This window comes from Varroa destructor, unplaced genomic scaffold (assembly GCF_002443255.2).
Source record: "Varroa destructor unplaced genomic scaffold, Vdes_3.0 BEIS01000001.1, whole genome shotgun sequence".
NCBI lineage: Eukaryota > Metazoa > Arthropoda > Arachnida > Mesostigmata > Varroidae > Varroa > Varroa destructor.
Window position 1 is genome coordinate 29,438,264 of NW_019211454.1, and position 23,305 is coordinate 29,461,568.

The 23,305-nt window shown below is 40.7% G+C and overlaps 1 protein-coding gene across 4 annotated transcripts in view; it reads left to right on the forward strand.

Annotated features, from left to right (window-relative positions):
- The window catches only part of LOC111249573 (proto-oncogene tyrosine-protein kinase receptor Ret-like), a 66,203-nt gene extending 47,739 nt beyond the window's left edge, over positions 1-18,464 (forward strand). For all 4 annotated transcript variants that reach the window (XM_022803590.2, XM_086984186.1, XM_086984190.1 and 1 more), the window contains 7 exons: positions 1,758-1,973; positions 8,657-8,921; positions 10,305-10,568; positions 11,720-11,867; positions 14,738-14,875; positions 15,026-15,125; positions 16,767-18,464. In XM_022803590.2, coding sequence (XP_022659325.1) covers positions 1,758-1,973; positions 8,657-8,921; positions 10,305-10,568; positions 11,720-11,867; positions 14,738-14,875; positions 15,026-15,125; positions 16,767-17,216 — 1,581 coding nt within the window. In that variant the 3' untranslated portion in view covers positions 17,217-18,464. The remainder of the gene's footprint in view (positions 1-1,757; positions 1,974-8,656; positions 8,922-10,304; positions 10,569-11,719; positions 11,868-14,737; positions 14,876-15,025; positions 15,126-16,766) is intronic.
- The last annotated feature ends 4,841 nt before the right edge of the window (positions 18,465-23,305 follow it).

Below are 23,305 nucleotides of genomic sequence, written 5' to 3' on the forward strand. Positions count from 1 at the left end.
GTCATCTAGTTTTCACTGAGTGTTCAACGTGCGAAAAAAATATAGCAGTCAGCGTTTCTTGGAAAAATGTGCATGCAATAGTATAGCTAGCAATATATTTTGACATTTTACTTGAACGAGCCAAACGTGTCTAGTTCAGTAGGTTCAGGACACCTACCTAAAGGTTACTGAGGTGGTCTCATTGACGTTAACTTTGTGAGCTGGCAAAAGCGGTTCGATAAGTGTTCAGATCTTGATAGCGATATGCTGCTAGTAGGAGAACGTGTAAGACCGAACACCATTAACATGGAGGCACTTACAGCTGGCCTACATCGAAATCGCAACAAGCCAGACGACCGGAACAGCCGCAGACAAAAGCCACATGCGTCCAAACGGCCAGTAAACACGAAGTGTTTGGAGAACAGTTGCGGGGTTTGGGGCTAAGCGGTTGTCTTTTTGCCCCCCTTCCGTTTGTTTTCGAAGAGAACAGGTAGGACTTTGATAACAAACGACGTCGAATAGTATCCAACTCAGACCCTGGTCGAAACGATTCCCATGGGGGCGGGACAGTGTGGACGGAGCATGTCCTGCCACCCACATTGAATATGGCTGAAATGGCCGACCATGGGAGTTTCTTATTTGTACTTCTTTTTGGCATTAGCTAAACCAAGTTCAATTCAACGATCCCCACCAGAAGCTCTGTCTGCTCCAACGTTGGAGTTTTGGGTGTGCGAAGAGGACGGTCGAGTGCGCGAATGGTTTAGTATCACAGACGTTTTCTTTGTACAAATAACTAAGATAAATAGTTAGCCATGCAGATTAGCAAGATTCTATTGCACTCGAACGAATATATGGCGAACGATAGCTTGTCCCGTTTAACTCAATGCTAGTTTCCATTTACCAGTTGGAGTCTATTGGCTCGACTAAATGCCACCGCGGTACGAGCTTCCGTGCGACACATTCGATGTATGCCCTATCCACCCATCGTACCACGACGGACATAACAGCATCGATGCAGTTGATATACACATAACTATTGGGCGTGGATAACAAGTGATGGGGGCCGATAAGTATAACAGGCAGTCTATAAGACAATGGATGAACTTGCCAAATTGTCGCCATTGCACCTGGACAAGCAAAAACTCAAAGCTCTAAGAGGCGACTCGTTAAGATAATACAGAAATAATCATTATCAAATTGCCCCCTCCTTATTCTCGTTACGTTGTAATTACAGATATCGAAGCGGAATAGTTCTTAATAAATCGCTAGTAAACATAGAAAGCCTTTCTTTTCATTACTATAAATTGACAATAGACCTTAAAACTTGAAAGTTGAATAGTTTCATCTTATCATATCAGAGACACGAATATCATCCGCTCGTCAAGCTGGCGTTACCTAAGTGATGCAACTATTAGCGCTGTTCTCACTCGATAAATCCTTTAACCTTTCTATTATCAAGACGATAAAATGGTTTGCAAAGAAACGGAAAAAGTGCAAAAAACCTAGCCGCGATAATAAGCAAATAGGCATTTATGCGGAAATGCCGTTGTTCGAACAAGATATTTTTTCTACAAAGTGTACAAATGAATATTATAAAATGGAATACGTTTATTAAATTAAAGACGTCGTCTTATAAACTAAGGTTGAATATTTGCGTTTTAGATTTCGACGATCATATCCACTTCTGTTACAATGTAAGTACATTCTGTATATGTATTGTATAATACAACAACTACTTGATTGTTTTGTCTGTTGTCCCAATTATGCGGGGCAAACAGGGTTGTGCTAATCTATTAAAGGTCGTTGGACTCGGAGGCATGCTGCTTGTCTTCTCAGTGGTCGCCATCTTTATTACGTTACGCCGGTCCAGCATAGGTGGTCCTCAGAAAGATCCGTCGTTGAAGCATGACACTCCAGCTACACCGGATATACCCTCTGTCTACGATCCGGAATCGTCCGCTGTTTTTGAAGGTCCCGATGTAAAGCTTCTAGCCGTACGTATCCGTTATATATATAGACATTTAATGGAGACTCACTTGTTTTCCGCAATACATAAGCGGGTAATGACGATATATCGTTGGCATTCTATGTTAAACTGCTACGTCATATTAATGCGAGCATCTCAACGGCATTCTAAATTATACCGCACCAAGATGTGCGGTTCAAGCAAATGTGATACAGTTAAACTTTTAACAAGGTACATTAAGTTTCCAATAGGCAACTTGAACATGAGTTTACCAGTCGTCTCTGTGCAACTGTCATGAGCCGCGTACAATTAATGTTTAAAATATGTAAGTAAATATATTTACAAATGAAAAAGTTCAGCTTGATTAAGGACGCAGCATATCCACAATGGGCTTATTTTATGCATTTATTGTGCTCGGGGGCTGCCTGGAGATTCAAAATATTGTGGACACAAATATGCTTTGTTGATTAACTCAAAATGTATGGTCTGACCAAACCAGTTCGACACTAATGGGGTGCAATTTATGGATATGAATGCTATTGCTACCCCTCATGTGACAATAGCTATAGCTACTGTCTGTATGCCTACAACGATAACGAGCTCAGCTTCTTCGATGAGGTAGACAGAGAAAGTCATATCACATACCCAACCAGTCATCGGTTAGGTGTATGCGTTGTGGCGAAACCCTTGAGGATGTAGCTATGTTAAATAAACTACGTTATGTAGTCTACCGACTATCAACAGCTCCGTCGATACGGAACGTCAATTCTGACCAGACTATAGGTCAGTTAAGCAAGACTTCTTGTAAACTCATAGAGAAAAAAAAGTTCCAGTGTGAACCGATTGTGAGAGTTTGCCGCTTAAGATAGGTTTCAGTAAGGCTATTTACTGGGTCGCTTGTTGAGTGTTTTCACAGATATCGGTTAGCATATGTTTGAGCAGTGCCAAGAACCGTTTCGAGCTAGTCACGTATGTGAGAAAAAAATGCCTTTTGAGACATTATCATTTATGGAAAACGTTTCCAGGCCGCTGGACGAATCGCTGATGCTCATGATAACAATGGCGATGATGAGGAACCGCTGGCACCGGACGGTCGAATAACAGACCATACTATATTTGCAATTACCACAATAAGCAAAAAAATGTTAACATTTTTCGCGACACCAAAAAACATTTACTCAATAAAAGTGACATTTTTCTAACTGTGTGTAAAAAGCATTGCATGACTGAGCCTTCTGTTAGATATGTACGTTTTAAACGCACATACATTTCGTGACTCAGTCCCGATTCTCATATAAACATAAGTATTTTCGTTTGTTTTTGGATTTCATTTGGCGACAGTTCTGTCAAAACATTTTGTGGAATCTAACAGTATCTTACCGTGATTTAGCGTTTTAGAGAACTCTACGTACAACGAGTATGTAGGCATTTTCTATTCTACTCCACTGTAACAGCCAACTCTAAAGCAGATTCTACAAGGCAGTAATTTTCTCGAGCTGCGACAGAGGAACCTGGTGTGCACTATGGATTTTTGTACTGGAAGTCATAGGTATTGGTTGTGAATCGTGTAGGGAGAATATGGTTTTAAGAATCACAATCAATTCTCTTCAAGCTTATCTCTAGGATCATCAATTTCGATAGAATTACTACAACAGTATCGTATATAGATTGGCAGGCATGCTGCATCCTCACGGACCTTTTTGTCATTTCCACGTTGTATTGATCAAAAAGAGCATGATATTTGTACTGGTGATAGGGCTTCTGCGGAGCTTATTATTTACGTAAACAGCATTTAACGCACCTGCGTAATGTGGGGGATGGTGGAGCCCAGTGAATGGGGAACAGCACGACAGCAAACTACCGAAAAGAACATTGTTCTCCTCACAAAAGAGTCATCAGTTATTTTTGCTTTGAAGTATCAATAAAGTACGTACATGGAAATGTGTCGAGCTGACCTTTGCTCACTTTGTCTGCTACCTTGACGGCTTTACTCAAGCTTTCCGCTTACCTAACAGATATAGTTTTGTATGCAGCTTTATATGATACAAAGAGGAAGAGAACGAGGTATTTTTCGGCACTATTAGCTTTTAATAGAGTCGCATTCGCGGATTATAATTATCGACTATCATCTGCACTACCTACAAGTGCTTATCATCTCACTTTTCCTTCATTAGAACGACAATAACTGAGTACAGCTATTTTTCAAAAAAAAAAAAACAACAAAAAACGCTACGATAATGATAACATTTGCGGAAAATAATCGCAAAGTTCGCCCTGCTACAGTACAAGCTGCAAGTACGACAAAAAAACAAATGCCGGTGTAAACCGGGTACGTTGCATTCTAAGTGTGGAATTATGTTGTTTAAGATCCAGTGCCTATATGAAATTAGGCCGAATCACCAGTTGATATAACATTGAATTCAGGTTCGCTGAACAGCATCATAGGCTTAATTTGAGCACCGTCTTCACAGTAAGGACACGCATACCGTCACTGTCATAGACATGCGTGAAACAAGAAGGGTGCTCGTATTTGATCTAAACGCATAGCCCGTTAATCACAACCTTTCACACATAGTCGAGCAAACTTAATGAAAACATAATAGAGAGACAAAAGCTCCAGAGGCAGTCGCGCTTGAAAGTATCACACAACGAAGGCCTCGGAATGAGCAAGATAGTACAGGTTAACTGTTTACAATGCTAGAGGTAATTAGTGCTAGAGGTGCGTGCACCTCGTTGGTAAGTAGCTATGCCGGTTTAATCAGACGTAGTGATACTCAGTAGAGATTATTAAATTACTTAAGAAATAGCGCGCTATATGCCTATGTGTGAAACACATTCACGTATGCATAAAACATTTCACAGTAAAATGTGGTACAAATCAGAAGACTCATCATCATCATAGGCGAGTATGAAACAGTCTTCACTATAGATAGGATAAGGGGCAAATTGTTAAAGAGTAACTGGAAATGGAGAAACTTCAATATAACCGTTACCGCGGGGCGTAAGAGACGTTGATACCAGCTATTACGCAGCTAATGAGACTGGCGTTAAGACAATATATCAACCAAAAAGTTCATAGTTGTGACACTTTTTTTTAAAATGTACTAAACTGCCAAAGTCCCAAATAAGACAGACTTTTATATTTTGGTCGCTTACTTAAGACATCATAGTCAGTGAGACGAGGACTCGATGCGAATGACATACAGGTTAAACGTTTAGAGATACATCACTGATTAGAATTTTCGCACCTTTTCGCGATAAACGATCCGGTGCTTTATGAAATAAGTACATCTCTCACGGAACTAGGCTACTTTTGTCAAGTAACAATCATACGTATAGAAGAGCCTTCGGTCGTCACAAAATGGAGGATATACAATGAAAATATTGATAGAGTCCTCGAAACATAAGTACTGGATCTTCAAGTGTGTATTCTGCTGATAAATTGGATGTATAATCCTACTCCGTGATACGTACGTCGGTGGTTCAACGAAATGAAGCATTTTTATTAACCTATATTTATAAAATATACATTACAGAGCAGTTAAAATTCTAAAAACTTAGATACCAAAGGAAAGGTTTCACTTATTTTATGCAGCAACTGCCGAGCTAAGAAGTATTCGCGTTTTCGTTTCCGACGCTCTGTCTTCTTTGAAGATCCGCCTTTAAATGTGCAGTTCAGTATATATAGCCAAGCGTCTACGAGTAATTACAAGACGTTCGGTAAATCCGATTTTCGACGCGAACGCTAGCCCGCTCACGTTGTGTCGTTTGCGCACTTGCCTCATTTACTCTCCTCGTAAAATGACCTCAAAGCGTATCTTATGCTGGACGTGTCACATCGGGTCAACATTAGTGTTGATAGCATGGGACGTGTCCAGAGCCCAGTCAGTTGCGGTCCTGCAGCTGTTGTGGCATTTCTGCCCCAGTAGTTACCTTGACAAGAAGCAACACAACCTTTAATCGAAATACCACCACAGAGCATGGTCTCGTGTTCTGCGTCCGACATAACTTGATTTGTCGATCGGCTCAACTCTGACCTTACGAAGCTCGCCGGCGCTAGCAGGATGCTTGTCGCTAGCTGGTATATATGCGTAAACAAGCGGAATCCACGAGACAATCTAATTTGTCGTAAGATGCTACAGGAATCGATAAACTTTACTCAAACGTTTAACTTAGTCCCGTCTTTACGACAAGATAGATGTAAAAACGCCACTTACTCGAGTATTTTCCTTCCTAGTCGTGTACCGTAACGGAAAGTTACCTGCCGCCATGAGGGTAGCGATAGACACCAGCTTATTGCTTAAATTGAATGGATCTAATAACGTTTCATTAGACAATACATAGAACTGTACAGGCATTATGAACGTCGGTTTCTAGCCTTGGCCTAAGATAATATCTTTCCTAGTAGTAGTCCAAACGATAGAGTGTAACTTCCTCTATAGGGTTATGTACATTCCATTAAGTTACTTTAATTACGAAACCTAATTTAGCGGCCACGCCATTGTCGCCTAACGATCTCACACGCTACCTATCTTGGCGCACCAACAGCGACGCTGCTTGGGGCATTCAGCATACGGACGTTACACGAATGCTTAGTGCTCCGCTCATCACCTAGCTTGTTTGTCGTTCAATTGGGGGGACCGTAACCCAATACGGCCTACATTCTATAGCGCCCTGGAGCAGCCTGCAAATTTTAGTCCGAATTGGCGGATATCTCATTACCATCGTTGTTGCGCGAACCGCATTTGAAATACCCGCTATAAATAAAAGCTTAGGAGAAATAGTAAAAACAGTACTTTAATTCTGCTATCTATGCGCTATACCAGCAACAATAAAGTGGAACCATAAATGAATTATTAGAACGAAGTCGTACAGGGCTCAGTCGTAGACAAATGTCAACAAGAGACTTTTTACATGGAGAATGGAATAGCGTTATGAGCGCTTAGTTATAGGTTTAGACCCAGCAAATAATCACAACAGGTGTCAGTGCATGGGAGTTGATTCATGAGCGGTGGATTTTACGACACGAGTGCTGTTTGAACGTAACAAATAGCAATGGGGTCAGGTCCGTAGGTCCGTTCCGTTGCAGCTTAATTCTGGAAATCAAAGAACTGCGATCACTGTTCATACCCATATCAAGCGCGTGCTTGAGATCTCATAGATCTTCAATATATTACGGCTTGAAATTTTTCGGTTAATCTAAGTGACCTATTTCAAGCATGCTTAAGCGCCTCCACCTGTCACTGCATCAAAACCTGTGTGTCTAACTGGTTGAGTGGTTACAGCCATTTAATTTAATCGTTCTCTGCTTGAAGGAGAAGAAAATAAGGTGCCCAACAGAAATACATTAATAGAATTTTAAAATTACAGATTATCGCAAACAAGGAATCCTCAATATTACAATAGACAAATTTTGAAAATTGACAAATTTTAGTTCGAATGAATTTCTAATTGAGAGGTAATAGCGCGATGTTTTCATAGCCGAATTTGCTTCCCCTACCCTGTTTGATTCATTGAAATGATGAAAATGCTGCTTTTGATTGAGAGACTTCAAAGATTCATGCACTATAGACTTTTTTATTTTACTGCTTCTATCTTACATACGCAGGGCAAAACCATTCATTTCATGGTTAGAGTAAAGCATTTAATAAGCAGTAACTGAGAAAGATATATAGAATTAAAGAAATCAATGCTATACCAATCACAAGGTTAACATTCACTGCTATACGCGGTTCACACGAAGATGATGGCACTTATGAATCAGTACATAATTACCATTAGCTACACTGGTAAGTTATTTAAACAAATATTTAACGCGCAAGCTCGACATGGGTATATATATATATATATATATATATATAGCTCTAATACAAACCTGTGTTTAAATTTTCTTTGAACGCGAACATCTTTTCCAAATGAAAAAATCGATTAAATTTATGGTCCGCGCTGACTTCCACAATCTAATAGCAGGAACAAACGTTTTAAATATCGCGGGCATTTGCGGGTCCTGTAATAACTTGACCTTTTCCTGAAGAGCCGTTCCAGCTGTTACATGGATACTAGCATCTTCCTAAGAGTCTCCATTTGGTAGAGTAGTTCAAGCCAGCTTTCCTTAAATTTCTATTGAAGTAATTTGCGTTGCGCCGCTGTATGGATTAGGATGGAGAAGCTTCTGTTTCGAAACTCTTCTAGATAGTTGGAACGTTCAACATCTTTTTTGGTATCGCACACATTACACAATAGAATACACGATTTCGTGGCGACTCTGTACAGGATGGTGTTTTCCATGCAGTGCTCACACAAGCTACCCTTGTGAATTAAACGTAATTTTTGACTAGGCAAATTGGTTTCTATTAAGAAAAAATCGAGCCCGAGACTCTTAGTTCAGGTCCAGCATACGCTATTCTATGCTAAGTTACATGCCTATGTGTGTGCATCAAATGACTATAGATAAAATACATACTAACAATATAACTTCGTTCGAATCACTAATTGCATCATGTGTGGCTACTACGGTTGCTTACTTTAGCAAGATTTCAACAAAGGCGGTGTTTTTTAGGTTCTGCTGGCGAGCTCATTCATCACCATTTACGGGTTAACTCAATTCATTCAACATAACTGTAATTATTACTTGCTTCATTTTAGTTTGCCTTTAGCGTCGCTTTACCTAACCTAGCGCTTCATATTTGTAACACCCCGGCTCCGTAACAGATGACTGGCGTAGATGTACGCTGGGAGGTCTGCCGTGACAACCTTCTCTTCGAGAACTTGTTAGGTGAAGGCGAATTTGGCAAGGTGGTGCGTGCACAAGCGTGGAGCATTGCCGGTCGTGACGGCTACTCGACGGTAGCCGTTAAGATGCTCAAGGATAACGCATCTACCCAGGATGCGCAGGATCTCCTACAAGAGTTGCAGACCCTCAAGGAAGTTGATCATGTAAACGTTATCAAACTTCTCGGTGCTTGCACTAGCCGAGGTAAGCCTGCAAAACACTGCGCTGCGTAAGAAACAAGAAAGTGCTAGAACTGAGAAAGATTATGTAATAACATAGAGAACTGCACAAGTATCGAGGGCATTGTAGCACTTCACAGATATCCTCATCGGTACATCAAATATTTTGCCGAAGCCCCTGAACTACAGTCACGTCAATATGTGAAATACTCGTTTTTATATATTCATTTATTTCTTTTTATCTCAGTTTGCTACTAGAAGTTTGTAAAAACAAAAAGTATGTAAATACTTTAGATTGCCGCGTGAAGATAAGCAGAAGTTCTTAGTAGTTATTGAGTAAGTGTAAGGGTGCTCACTTAGGAAACGTGTAGCCATGGACAACTGGCTACCAAAGGATTTTTCTATAACTTCAAAGCTGGGCATTTTTCTACTTTTGAACGAGTATGCTAAGTGTTATATGCAATCCGTGCTTCCTTTAAAGCTGTTGAAGATATTCTTAGGCTCAACTTTTATCTACGCTGAAGAGTAAGTTAGAAGATCAGGTATTGTTTGTGTGCGTCATCAGAATTGCATCATTTCATTTCTTTAATGCAGTTTACACTTAAGTCTATCATAGGTTTTCGGTCGAAGCATTCGTGATGGAATACATACTGCTTTTAATCTTAGATCTTCTAAAATCAGCTTATAGGGTTCTAAATTAACAGAAATTACTTACATTTTCACTCTCGACAGCAGTTTGGGTGCCGGCTGGACACAATGCCGTAGCCGTTTAAAATGAAATAATTCCGACTTCGCTTTGATCATCACATTGAGGCGAAACGGTGTACAAAAATCGCCAATTGAATAACCTACGATGTAGAGTTTTTAAAAGGAAAACTTAAAATGATAGTTTATAGTCTTGCACCTGGGTCGGAGAGTGTAGCACGATATATTTTCATATGCCATTTGTGCTAAAAATAGAACGGTAATTTTCGATCACACAGCTCACATCGTGAGGCGTTGTGTTAATGAATGAAGGATTTCACCTTGTGCCTTACCTCTGCTCGCGGGCGCAGAGTTTATGAAAAGTTAGCAGAATGAATGAAAAAAGGTTCGTGTAAAAGGGACTTTGAATGTGTTAAAAAAAGATTTGAAATCCTGTAAATTTTATTCACATCAGGGCTGTCTTAGTTTATAGAAGGTTTATATAAGCATATGCCATTGCTAGCGGGACATAATTGTTTAACATTTGAAGATAATAACTATTTCAACTGGCTTGAACCTGATTCGTGAGTATTCCCCTGAAAACAATACATCTCTTGATAGAAAGCAGCGGTGAACACAACATACGAATACGTAAACACGCTATAATAATTTTGTAAATCAACAATTCGTGTTTTGTTTTTTACCTCTTTTTGGTTTCACTTAGATGGACCGCTGTACGTTATAGTAGAATATTGCGAACTCGGCTCTCTGCGGTCGTATCTTCGACGGTGCCGAAACATCTCGTCGATAGAAGATCTGCGCGCAGTACAGAATCCTACCTATTTAGGGGAAGATCCTCGAACTCAGTTGCCGGCGACGCAGCAGCTCATTTCGTTTATGTGGCAAATTGCTCGGGGTATGGGCTACCTGTCAGACATGAAAGTAATCCACAGGGACCTCGCGACACGAAACATCCTCGTCGCCAGAGGTCAGTTAATAGTCACTATGTAGTTATTTATAAATAAGGTAGCCATTTAGATGAACAGATTTTTGGCTGGGTATTAAAACCGTTACATATTATTATAATACCTAAAGAGAACTTTACGCGTACAGCCGTCTACATACATTGATTAAAGTACGAATTTTTTTAAAATCGCTTAGCGGTTTCAAATAAAAGTGCCATCTTTATCTGCGCGACACGAATAGGGATTCATAATTGCTGCAAAGTTTTTATAAAAAAAAAAAACTGACGTACGCAATAATAGAAACGTACGTCTAGGCTATTTCATAGACTTTCGTACTTTCCTCGTAATGGGCAGTATTACTCTAGTTGTTAAATCATGTTCAACTGGCGCGGTCTATACTTAGCTCGCGTCTGCGCCTCACGTTTTTTTTCCAATACCTTCATCCTGTTGTAGCCTTACCTTGTTGTTCAGTAACTACGGGTTGCATCTAGCGAAAAGATATCCACAGAAAAGTGGAGTCCACAGTCGAGGCTGGACACTTTCCACCTTAGAGCAGGTCATTTGGCCTAAGATATGAGCAATATGCTATTGCATATGATCCTACGAAACGACCGAACCCCTCTTCCTTTCTTCGAGACTTCTTTATGATCTAGCCTTTTCTCTTCTTACATAGGGCAGCGAAAGGCCTAGGCGTAGGTCAGGGCGCAGAATCTATAAATATGACCATCAACATAGTGACAAATAAGGTCCCGCAATCGGAGCAGATTGGAGTATAGTACAAGTATCGTCATCAAAGTCATCGTGTCCGACTCCCACTTCTGACGTGATCCTATCTGGTGCGATATAGTTAGCTAGCACGGGGTTTGTACCCTTGGGACTCAGGCACGCCACCAACGGCCTATTCGAAATAAATTCAAATTATGTTGTAATATTTATGTTAGGTAGAATGGCCAAGAGAGATGACGCCGGCATCGTCGGTTGGGTTTCGAGATCCATTTATTGAAATTTGTACACAGATAAGATCGGCCCACACACGCGTCGAGATATTACGATGTGCTTTCGTCTTCTTTCTTCCTGACACGCTTTACTCGCCGCCGCTGCTTCCACCGCCCAACCTCTCGATTTGTCCCGCCGCCCAATTTTCTCGCTGTCGTCGGTCACCTCTTTCTAACAGACAATGTGATCAAGATTTCGGACTTCGGACTCTCGCGGGATGTGTATGAAGGCGATACGTACTTGAAGCGCAGCAGACAAAAGGTTCCTGTCAAGTGGATGGCCCTCGAGTCGCTCGAGGATCAAATTTACACGACCAAGAGCGACGTGTAAGTGGATGTTAAGGATTTTAGCATTCAACCGAACCCCTAGCCTGGCAGTAAGAACGTATTCTTGTTATTGTGATGTAAATCAGTGGATTTTAAGCCTTTTTAAAGTTCAGTTCTGAAGTTGAAAAGGTGTACTTTTAGGTAGATGCTCCGTCCCTTAGCGACTGAGTGGGCGAAATAGTCTTTTCTCATATTTAATGTCTGTATAGTATATTCTGTTTCAATATTAGTGCTACTCGAGCCCGCTATAGGTAGGTCTCAGTTTTAATCGTACATTCGTTTGAGGATCAGTAGCTTCCTTAAATATGACTTACGAAGCATACTTTCTCAAATCGATGATTATCCTTATCGTAAAGTTATAAGTTATAAAAAGTTATAAGAAAGCAAATAACTATTCCTTAACGTGTAGCACGTACTTTAATTGCCAATAATAAGTAAGCGTGTCTTCAGAGCCTTCAGGCAGGAAACTAAATCAGCAATGAGTATTTGCCGGTAGGCAAACAAAATCGACAAACTTAAGGACTTTCTAATGTAAATCCTCACAAGATAGCAAACTCTATGAGTTTGTTGCTGCTGGCACACTTTCGATGTTAACGAGTATATGCACCTTAGTCATTTAAATGTAGCGCGACTTCTAGGCCATGCCATTAACCGAATTAAGGTACAACCAAAAGCTGATAAGCTTAGAAGTTTCAGCTTGTAGGGAGTACCATATACACAAGCAAACAAACAGTATAAGCGTGTGACACCAGCAGACTTTCAACGTAAACGAGGATGATTGACTGAGTGCATTTATAGGTGATAATCATTTGTAATAACAAAAAAGCATACACAACTGTTTGTCTATATCCGTAACTTTATTTGGCAGTATGTATCGAATAGAGCTTACTATAAGACATGTTTTTAACAAATAATTTTCTTTGGAGATGTGTAAGGCGTAAGCAGCTCACCTTTAAATGCCTCCAGCTTTTCGGCAGCCTCGAGCTCATATACCTTATAAAATTCAATAAGATCTGTGGTTCATTTCGTCCTTTTTGAAGAAAGGTATTTTAGTGGCCTAAATGCTTACAGTCGACACATTTATAGGACGAATAGAATTTATTTTTTTCAAATACTTGCAAAATGTGTATAATATTCTCAGTATAAGAAAACACACAAGTCGCACATCGGCGCGATAAATTAGAACGATGACCCATTGCAGTACTTACCAGGTAATCGACGGCTTTTTACGGCTCTTCGTATAGATAGCATAATGTCGACCATATCAATATGAATTGCCCCCAAGGAACTTGAGGTTTAGTTTCCAGCTTAGGCTAAGTTAGTTATGAATTTTCGACCCACATTCCATGGGAACGTCGAAAATGTTTGTTTGACTACAGGACACTACTGTCTGAAAACATTACGGTTAAGTTATGCGGGCATGTTAAAGATGTATGTATTTTTTTGCTTTTTTAAAAGGTTAGAAATGTCGACAATGTGTGAACCATATTTACCTTAAATATGCACAGATGCCTCCAATAAATTAGAAACAGTGGGTTTCACTTGATCTGAATTTCACTACTGTCAGAAATGAAAATTTAGACAGACAAGTTTGAAAATGCTAGAAAACGTCTGCTATGCTTTGTCAGGTTGTCCTTCCTATACACGTAACAAGTAAATCCATTGGATGAACTAAACCTAAGAATGATGTTACCAATTTGAATCTCCACTATGGTTATGTGCGTGTAACCGGCTAATACGTGTTATTTGAAGTTTGCCTCTCTCCTGACTTTTGTCTTTTCTGCGATTTTTCTCACACGATAGGTGAATGTGTGTTGTTTTCGGTTTACCAATATACATCGTATCCGTATATAGACCATGGCCTACGTGAAAGTTTCTCTCTCTGTATGATAGTAATTTTGTGTAACGGGATTCTGGGTGGAGTTTCATCAGAATGGGACGTTGCTATTCTGTCATACATGGACCGCAACCTCCAACGGGGGCAGCGACAACGGCTAGCATCCTCACTGTTATGACAGCCGATATCAAAAACAATAGTGGGGGCAGCGGCAGAAACAACAGTTCTTGACAATGACTTTTATGGGGTTGTGAATTTTTCTGATTTTGATGAGTCCTCCAGTCTTGCCATACATACAGTGTACGTATGAGATGGTAATATGAATCGGCGACCACCCCGCTAGTGTTGCTGCCGCTGTTGTTTTGTTTAGCTCGTAACTTATAGCACACGCATAGTATTATATATGGAAGCGTGAGGGCTTGTTATTAGTACTACGCCGTGCCCATACAGAGCTTATATACATATAATATGGCATAATGGGGACCACCCTTTTATGTAGGGACGTCTAAAGCCTAAGGTACAATATACTTACCTCGGCTTACGATACCCCGTTTCTTCTGTTAAATACTATAAAATGTATGCAACAAGAATTCCTGTTTCTAAATTCTAAATAAAAATAAAATAAAGTACGAGATGGTGCATATTACGGTGATTTTAGACGCACGTACCACTTCTATTATGATTGCGTTGGACCCCATCCGTCTCTGTGTTTCGCCAAGCGATTCTAGACAATCAGGAATGCTTGCAACCTTTCCTCAATGCATCTCAAAGCATTTTAATGATTAATCAATTAATTAATAATTATAATAATAATAATTAATGAAAATTGCGAGCAACGTGTCTTAATGCCAAACTGTGTATCTGGCACAATCACAGCACGATCGAGTCGGAAAACTGTTGTTTCTATAATTTCAACGATTTTTTATAAAAATAATAACTTTAGGCAGGAAGAAGCTACGAAACACGCGTTTATTTTGGTGTATTTTGTTAATGTTTTTCTATTTAATGTATTTGTTCTTGAATATTATGACAGATGGTCTTTCGGTGTTGTGCTGTGGGAAATCGTCACTCTGGGCGCTACGCCCTATCCCGGTATCAACGGGGAACTCCTTTGTCAACTTCTGAAGGAAGGCTACCGAATGTTTCAGCCCAAGCATTGCTCGAGTCAATTGCAAGTATCCTAATGATCTTTTCTTGTTGTAGACAATGGTAGCATCTCAATTGAGTTAGTGTCTAATTAGGTTTTATCACTTCGTATCTGCATCAGCTTTTAACTCACGCCGCTACTTCTTTTCAAAACACATTCACATTTGACCTGCAGGTACGGCCTAATGAGAGACTGTTGGAAAACTGATCCGAACGAGCGACCATCCTTCAAAGTGCTCGCCCAGAAATTCGATCGTCTGCTCCAGGATACAACAGTCAGTATCTGCTTATTTTATCATCGGCATTTTAATTTTACTACGTACAGCTCGTGCAAACACGCAGAATGCAGGTATCACGATAGTACCAGCTTGAGCTTTAAATAAAAAGACTAAGGCGTTCCAATGCAGCAACCGGACTACGAGTCGCCAAGCAATTGTATAGAAACGAACTCGAAAACGATATATTTGTATATTATCTTTACTTATATCGGACACGTGGAGTTCAGGTATCTAGCTTTAACGAAGCCTTATTCCTCCCTCATTCTTCTGCGGCTACTCAGAAAACTATTCAGATTTGCTTTCGTCGAAGACGTTTCATAATTATTTGTCTGTCGCAATAAGGCTGCACTTCCCTCAACGCAAACACGGTCTTCCGATAAGCAAATAGGTAATACACCGAATACACCCTCGCTTTTAATGCCCCAATACAAATTAGAGTGAAAATGATAGAGAAATTAAGTTTTCCTATTAGTCCTCCTAAAAATGTTAAGCGGATCTTTAATATCTGAAGCTTAAGGCGGACGGTAAGAACCCCATAGATGGAGAAAAACGATCATGATCAGCTTTTTCTAGAACCAAAAGTAAACTTTGAAATGGTAGTGAAAGGATTTAGGCCATTGAAAACATTGTTTAATCCTTTATAGCCGCCTAGCTCTTCTACGAAGAAAGAAAACTTTTTTTTTTTTATTAAATGACAGCTGGCCTTATTGAGGGTGATTGAAAACAGGTAAAATTTAGTCATATGAGAAAAATAATCAAAAATTGATTTCGTCGGAGAATCAAGCATGTCATGCATAATCTTCCTGTGACTATGAGGTTTTACGTTCTTTAAAAATCTGCACAAATATGCCTAAAACATTTCTGATAGGTTGCTATGGTGACATAGTTTATAACATTCAAAGAAACTTAAGCTTATGCATTTATTCGGAAAGAGGAAGCTGTACAAGCTTAGGCTACGGTTTGGGTTCGTCTCGACCGACAATGCTTGGTTGGCCTATTTTAACAAGGCCTTTAAAGGCTCTGTCTATTTATCTCTACGTGCACATGGTTAGAATTACTTTTCCATCAAACAGCAGCTGTGAGCAAGTAAACAGACAAATATGGTGTATGCTATATCTCTTTTCATACACTTTACTAGAAAGCTTAATGGGTCAAGTAAGTTTTTTAAAAAAATGTTCATTTTCACTATTGTTATATTCTAACCCGCAGTTGCTACACAGCCATAAACAGTAAGATCGGTTGACGTTGGCAAACAGTTGCTTTTATATGCAATAGAACAAATTACGTTTTTAAGTCATATAACAATAATAAGTAGTGGATCCTCCAATATAGTATGTAGGGACGGACCGACACCTTTGGATGTAGAAGATAAAGATCCACGGTTTGCACAGTCGCTCGAAAGGTGGCCCCCAGAAGAAAGAAACGCAAAATTTACTTACGGCATACTTTTTTTTTTGTAATTGTTCAAAATATGAGCGTAGTTATCCCTTTTATCTCTTTTGGTAAAGGTGACACAGAACACAAATTGTCAATTGCTTGTTTAAACACGACACAGTAACTACAATGAGGACATTTCAAAATCTGCTAGACAAGACATTCATTTATCCGCCTCACTTTTGCTATCGGGCACCTTTGCAGGTGTATCTTGATGTAGAGGACGGCGTGGTTACGTGTTCCACCTACTACAACGACGAATCCGTGACGTCCGAGGAGCGCGATCGCGGACGAAGCGACGACGATGAATCACCTGGAGACAACACCGCCATTGATAAACAACAGCACATGCTCCTCCAGCAGCAGCTGCATCCACTCTTATCGCAGCAGCAAGAGTTGCAGTTACAGTTGCAACAGCAGCGCATCGATAAGGACAAGGAGGCCGAGCGAGCGGTCCGCGTAGAGGCGCAGCTGGAAGGCGGTGTCGTGAGGTCGCACCTGTTATTGAAACGGCCCTCAACCGACGGCTGTTCATCATCGGAGTACCTCAATGACGACGAACGCAGCCGGCTACTTCATTACGCTAAAATGGACTTCGCCCGCTCGGCGAGTGAATCCGTTGGCTCGGACCAGGAACAGACGTCCAGTGTGTGAACAGAAAAACAAACACAAAGCGTAGTAATACAGCTTAATAGGGAAATTAATTGATACAAACGAATACTTAGCTGAACATTATACGTTCAAAGAGTGTATATATATTTATATATACATCCATGCATACAACACGCGCACATGCACGTAAGATTCAGCCCTGTTCAGCTCAGGGGGCACATCGAATTCAGTAATCATCAGGCATAAGTTGTTAATCAACAGTGCGCGCTCATTAACATGCGCTTCTAATGCTGAAAAATGTGAAGGGGTAGATTTGACAATGAACGTCAGCAGATGAATGAATAGGAACATCACCAATGAACAACGCCGCCGCCGCCGCCGCCGCCAGACCATAAGCAGTGTTCAATAGGCAACGCCTGCACGCTAGTCAAATTAGATGGCTAGAGGTGGTAAGTAACGTTTCTGTCTGACCAAATTTAACCCAACCGCGATTGACCAAAGACGAATCAGGTATATGGATCACGGAGCGGGAACAGTAGGCCAGCGATAACTGATAACATATGTTACTATGACACAATTATCACGAAAAACTGGACCAAGGTCGTGGCACAGCTTCAAAATGTCCTGATGCCACAGCTACCCCTGAAATATGGTAATGTGGACATAATTTTTATGCTGCATATGTACGGCCGCTAAGGAAAGGCTGTGGCCGAAATTCTGCTTCGCGACGGGACCTTAAAGGACAGAAGAAGTTTGCCGCAATCAGGTGTACATTATGTCAAGATTCAGATGAGTCCGTTTAAGTTCCGAGGGGCATTGACAGTCTGTAAGGGTTCTTGTAAGAGGCGATGGCATCGCAACATGAACCCACAACGGTACGCTATCATAACGACAAGTAAAGCGACATAGGTTTCTGCTCCGAGGATCTATATATAAATACAAAGTTAGAGAATAATAGTTCTATATATATATATATATACATAAATTGTTTCTAGTCGATCTCGTTTTTCCATAGAACCTCTTTAAATCGTCAGGTTCTCAGTGTGCAGCCTACGGCGAACAGTACATATTTGGGGTAAGTATAGACCCCATATGATGTTATTTTGAAATCATAGCAACGATTCACTGTCGTGAAATTTCCTCTGTAGAAATTCGCCTATATTTATTATCTAAGTGGTATCTCGATCTTCTTTAATTTTGTAAATAATACAGTTCAGTGCTAGATGATAAATATCTATTTATGCTGAAGGGACTTGAAAATAAAAAGTTACGTTTAATTTAAGCAAGCTAGGCCGCTGTTTTTTGCTGTGATCAGAACATCTACTGCGACAGAAATAATACTACATGATCCCATAGGAGTTACTCGACGAGCGGACATTTTTAAAGGGACGTGTCCTACGTTAGTAAGAAAAGCATACCGTAAAAAGAACGAATCTATTAAATCGAGTAGAGCTTGCTCTAGCCATCGATACGATAGTCAATGCTAGAGATAATCAGCGTGCGTGTAATGTGTTACAGATTTATGTACAGGTTTATCAGTACATGCCTGTTGTCGTAGGCCGCCACCAGGTCATCTAATGTTTGCTTGCCGGCTACCGGTACAGGGAGACTATCGGTAACCATGACAAATGGTGCGCAAGTCGCGTGTCGAACGAATCAGCTTGCACTATACAGATATTATTTCCTGTTGTAAAGCAACATGATTCAATAATATAAACGTAACACTGCTATTAAAAAGTGTACCGGTATAAAAATCAAAAGCCAGCCGTTGTTTCTCGCTTGCATTTAATAGCCAAATTGCTTACCACAATATGTTTCAAATATCAAAGCGAAATTTTACTGGTCCATTAACTACTTTGACGCGTTACCTGTCGACAGGCTCAAGCTACTGAAGATTCTCAGAATCTTCAATACGAATCACGATTTGTATCTAACTTCGAGTGACGGTGTTGTGAATGATGCGGCACGACCAATTTACCTCGACGGGTTTTCCCCGGTGTTTTGTTTTAGCTAACATACAAATCAAAAATAGATCGGGGTCAGCTGCCGACAGCTTTATTTTGAGTTTCATCGGACCTTGAGCCTAGATAATTTCTTTAACCCATGTTCTATATTGGCAATGAGAAATATACGCAGGTGAAGAACGAAGACCCTTCATCATTGTCCCATCAATATAAAATTTGAAAGCCCCGCTTTACCGATTTCCGATGCAGTCGGTTTGTGTGAAACGGTGATTATCTATTTACTACCGTATTCGCTATCGAGACGGCATCATCAGCCGACCCCATACGCAGCAGCCGCTATTGTGGAATAAGCATATGAAGATACTCCTACGCGCATATCGACTGTAGGGCCATAATCGCTCTTGGCTTTGGTTTATGTAATGCAAATATCATGTTGACGGATTGCTGGAGAGCATACCTTTAAAACGGCTGCTATCATTAAAAAAATTTCTTGAAAACGAGCTGCAATCAAACACCCGTAATCTGTTCACAAAAATTATTAGAATTAGGATCATGATATCGCCTGCTGAGTATAGTTCCTCTGCTAACTAATGTGACAAATTTCATCTAAGACAGGTAGTGCTACAACTGACCACTAGCGGCGCGTAAAGTAACTTTAAGAATCACTTGTAGCTGAAGATGGCTGCTTCCAGTGTAAATCGTACAGACATAAGAACGATTTGAAAGCGTCGTTGTCTACGGGAACGCTATCAGCTAGAAACCCATCGACTTATTACACAAGATATATATATATATATATAAAGTCTTTGGGGAAACAGCTGTTCTTCTATTTAAGAGAAAAATCTATGAAAATGACTACCGCTGCTGCTGGAATAGAAAGGGACTATAACGGGCAAATATTATGCTAACTTGCCATTGTCATGCACGCTACCTTATTTTACGCAACTAGTTTCCCTAGTTGGCCAGGTAAGCCACACGAGCCGTTACTTTACATACGCCTGATAATCACTAGGCCCAAAATGCGCTGTACGACCCGATGCTCACTTCAGCGCATTCCGTCACCATGGTAACTAGTTAGATGCTAAGGGGAGTAGTTGCGCCGTAACGATTTCGTTATTTTGTCATCCATGATCCGTCACGGATCTTCACCGTTAATTTCCCTATAACAATTTGCAGTGGTACACACATAAACGCTACTAACATCCAAATACTTTTTCATATACTGCATCCCCAGCACGGAACACGAATTGGTTTCAATGCTTTAGATTTCAGTTTCGTTTACACACGCATTTACATATCAGACCAGCGGCGGGCAAGACAGCTCGCGGGCGGTTTACATTTTGGATAAGTTGTTGTGAAGCGGGGAAGTTGCCCGACTCCCTAGTGCCTCATCTGTTTGATGGTTCACCCAGACGTGTCTCGTCCCACCGAGTCGAAAGAACCAATTTAGAGAAAGCGGTTACCTTCGGCATACTACGTAATTCTGCGTGCTACTGCCGGTGCGTTCACTGCTTTCAGGCTTATATGTCAAAATATAATACCGCATCGCTCGTAGGTAAACAGACTCAAGTAGATATAATCAGTGAGGATGCGAGGGCAAGCGGGAGGAGCCCGGAACAAAATATCGACTATGAGAGAGCACTAAAAAAAGGCATCGGCAGCAAAGCGTCAGACAGACAGACAGAAGGGCGAAGGACGAGAACAGGGTGTTAGTAACTGATGTACTGCGAAACTTTCTTATGCTGCCGCTGGCCATACTTCTGTCGTTGCACTGGCACGGGCTGCGCGTTAGCTGCACTTTCCAGCACCAGGTCCCTGCACCTCTTTCACCCTCATCACTGCCGTTGCTATCTTTGGTCTTTGTCGCGTTTTCTCTACCATAATGATCGCCAACATGACCTTCTTTATACTTCTTCCAGCCCTACATTCTTACCATCGCGGAGACTATCGTAAATAGTGAGATTCGCGCATACTTTTTTTCACACACAGTCGAAGAAAGCGGGTATGCGTCGGGATCGTCTGGGAGAAACGGGGAACAGAAAAGCATTGAAAAAAGATCAGAGAGGGCAGATGTTGTTGTCAATGCATCTAGTTGGCCGCGGTAGTAGCGGCGCTAGTCCAAAAACGAAGGGTAAAGATCGTCGAAGATGAATAGGAGCAAGAAGACAGAAAATTCGAAAGCTCAATAACCTGCGTAGCCTCAACAGCTCGATACAATACAAACGCCACCGGCGATTCAAAAAAGTAACGTAGAAGGGCCGGGAATGAAGCAAAAAGCGAAAGATATGATTGGACATGTCTCTTAGCTGTCGGGCTCGTTATACCTAACCTCGTAATTTAAGATCCCTCTTGCTCGCGCATTAGAAATCTTCATGAAACGTAGGAGCGTCTCTCATCTCACGCTATTTGTAGTTGTCGCAACATCTACGAGAAAGAATCGCTCACAAGACGTAAGGCTGTTGCGTCGGTCACGGCTCACATCACAAATGACATTCTTGTCCCTAACGACCGCCGCAGTAAAGCGGTGAAGAGTCCTGACTATGCCTTAATTCGTTTTTATGATGGAGGCAACCTATGATATTCTTGCTACCAAAACTCATTTGCCACCGTGAGTGATATAAATACAATAGAAATTTTATGTGCACTGCTATAATCTTCACAGATGCTTGGCTTTCGGCCCCTGTCTGACTATAACGCAGATAATTTATATTATATTGCGCTTTTTTGCCCGATGATTCTTTTATTTTTCTTGTTCAATTGCATCTTCCACAAATAAAGACGCGCTAAAAACGATTAGATGTATTACCTGAGCAACCTGTGGTCATTCAAAACGGACCTCCATCGTAACCTTTTTCCTTTTTACATCCAAACATTAAAACGTCACGACCCCGAAATTTGCCGTGCTATTGGCTTCAGCTACATCGATTGATCGATTGATACAGACTTTGATCCAAAGATACTCTTCGGTTAGGATGATCCTGTTTGCTTAATAGCTTCACTTTTTCTTTACTTTGTTGAGCGCTGCCGTTTTAGCCCGAAGGCTGAATTAGTGAGCTTTAGCATAAAAAGCCATTAGCACCTTTTAAAAAAAGTGTGGAACATTAGATGACGTACTTTGAATTAATTGGCCATTGCGCTGAAAAATGAATCTGTTAATTCGTTTGGACCTTGTGCAGGTTGTCGGGTCTAATTGATACTGTGGTTCGAAGTAGGTTCGATACGATACTGAACATTACTGGGTAACAGAAAAGAGTCTCTGCATATTATCTAGCAAAAAAGGCGGAAAGAGTCCTACATGTTTGAAGGATCAGAAAAAAAGCATCGTGCACCGATTCCTGTCTCGGAACTCCTCTCAGCATAGTCCACGAGTGGTATCTGGAAAGCAATACGACCTCTTGAGGCTAAGGCAAGGCGTTATTTAACGCCATGGCACGTACTGCGAGCGTGGCCCAGAACATTATTAGATAGCTGTAACGGTGTGCCCATCATATTCCCTTATTAGTCCTGTATTCGTGATATATATATGTATTGGTATATCAGAATATTTAACAAACGCCGTCCTCTCTGAATGAAGAGCTCAATGAAGAAAAACGAAAGAAGATACCAAGCTGCATACTGCTAGATTGAGTTCGATGAGGTATCCAGAGCTGTTCTAGCGTCCGTTCATTATGAGGCCGTCGTGCTAGGATCGCTCCGGGAGTCCGCGAATCTAACAATTCACCATATATCGGGATACGTTTCAAATGTATTTTGACAAAAAGCTTACAGGCTCTAGTCAAGTAGGTTCAGTGCGTTTTGCAAAGTATTGGCTATTACCATTAACAGCTTTCGTAATAAATATATAGTCTCTCTCCTAAACCACCAAGCTTAGTTCTTCATTGTTGACTATCTTTGGATAGTAGTTATTTGTTCGGTAGCGAAATTTAACTGCGCAGTGCAGATTCATGGACTTATGACATTTCACGTAATTATGTGTAGCCACTCATCAAGAATTCCATGTCTAAAATTATAGAAGAAATAAGATAGTTGGAACTTCAAATAATAAGTACTAACTGCAAACGCCTGATCAGTTAAATGAAACTGATAGCTATCTCTTACATGCTAACTAATCCGTTTCACTTTTTCTCCTGTTTTCCCTTTAGTTCCTTTAGCACATATTTAAAATTG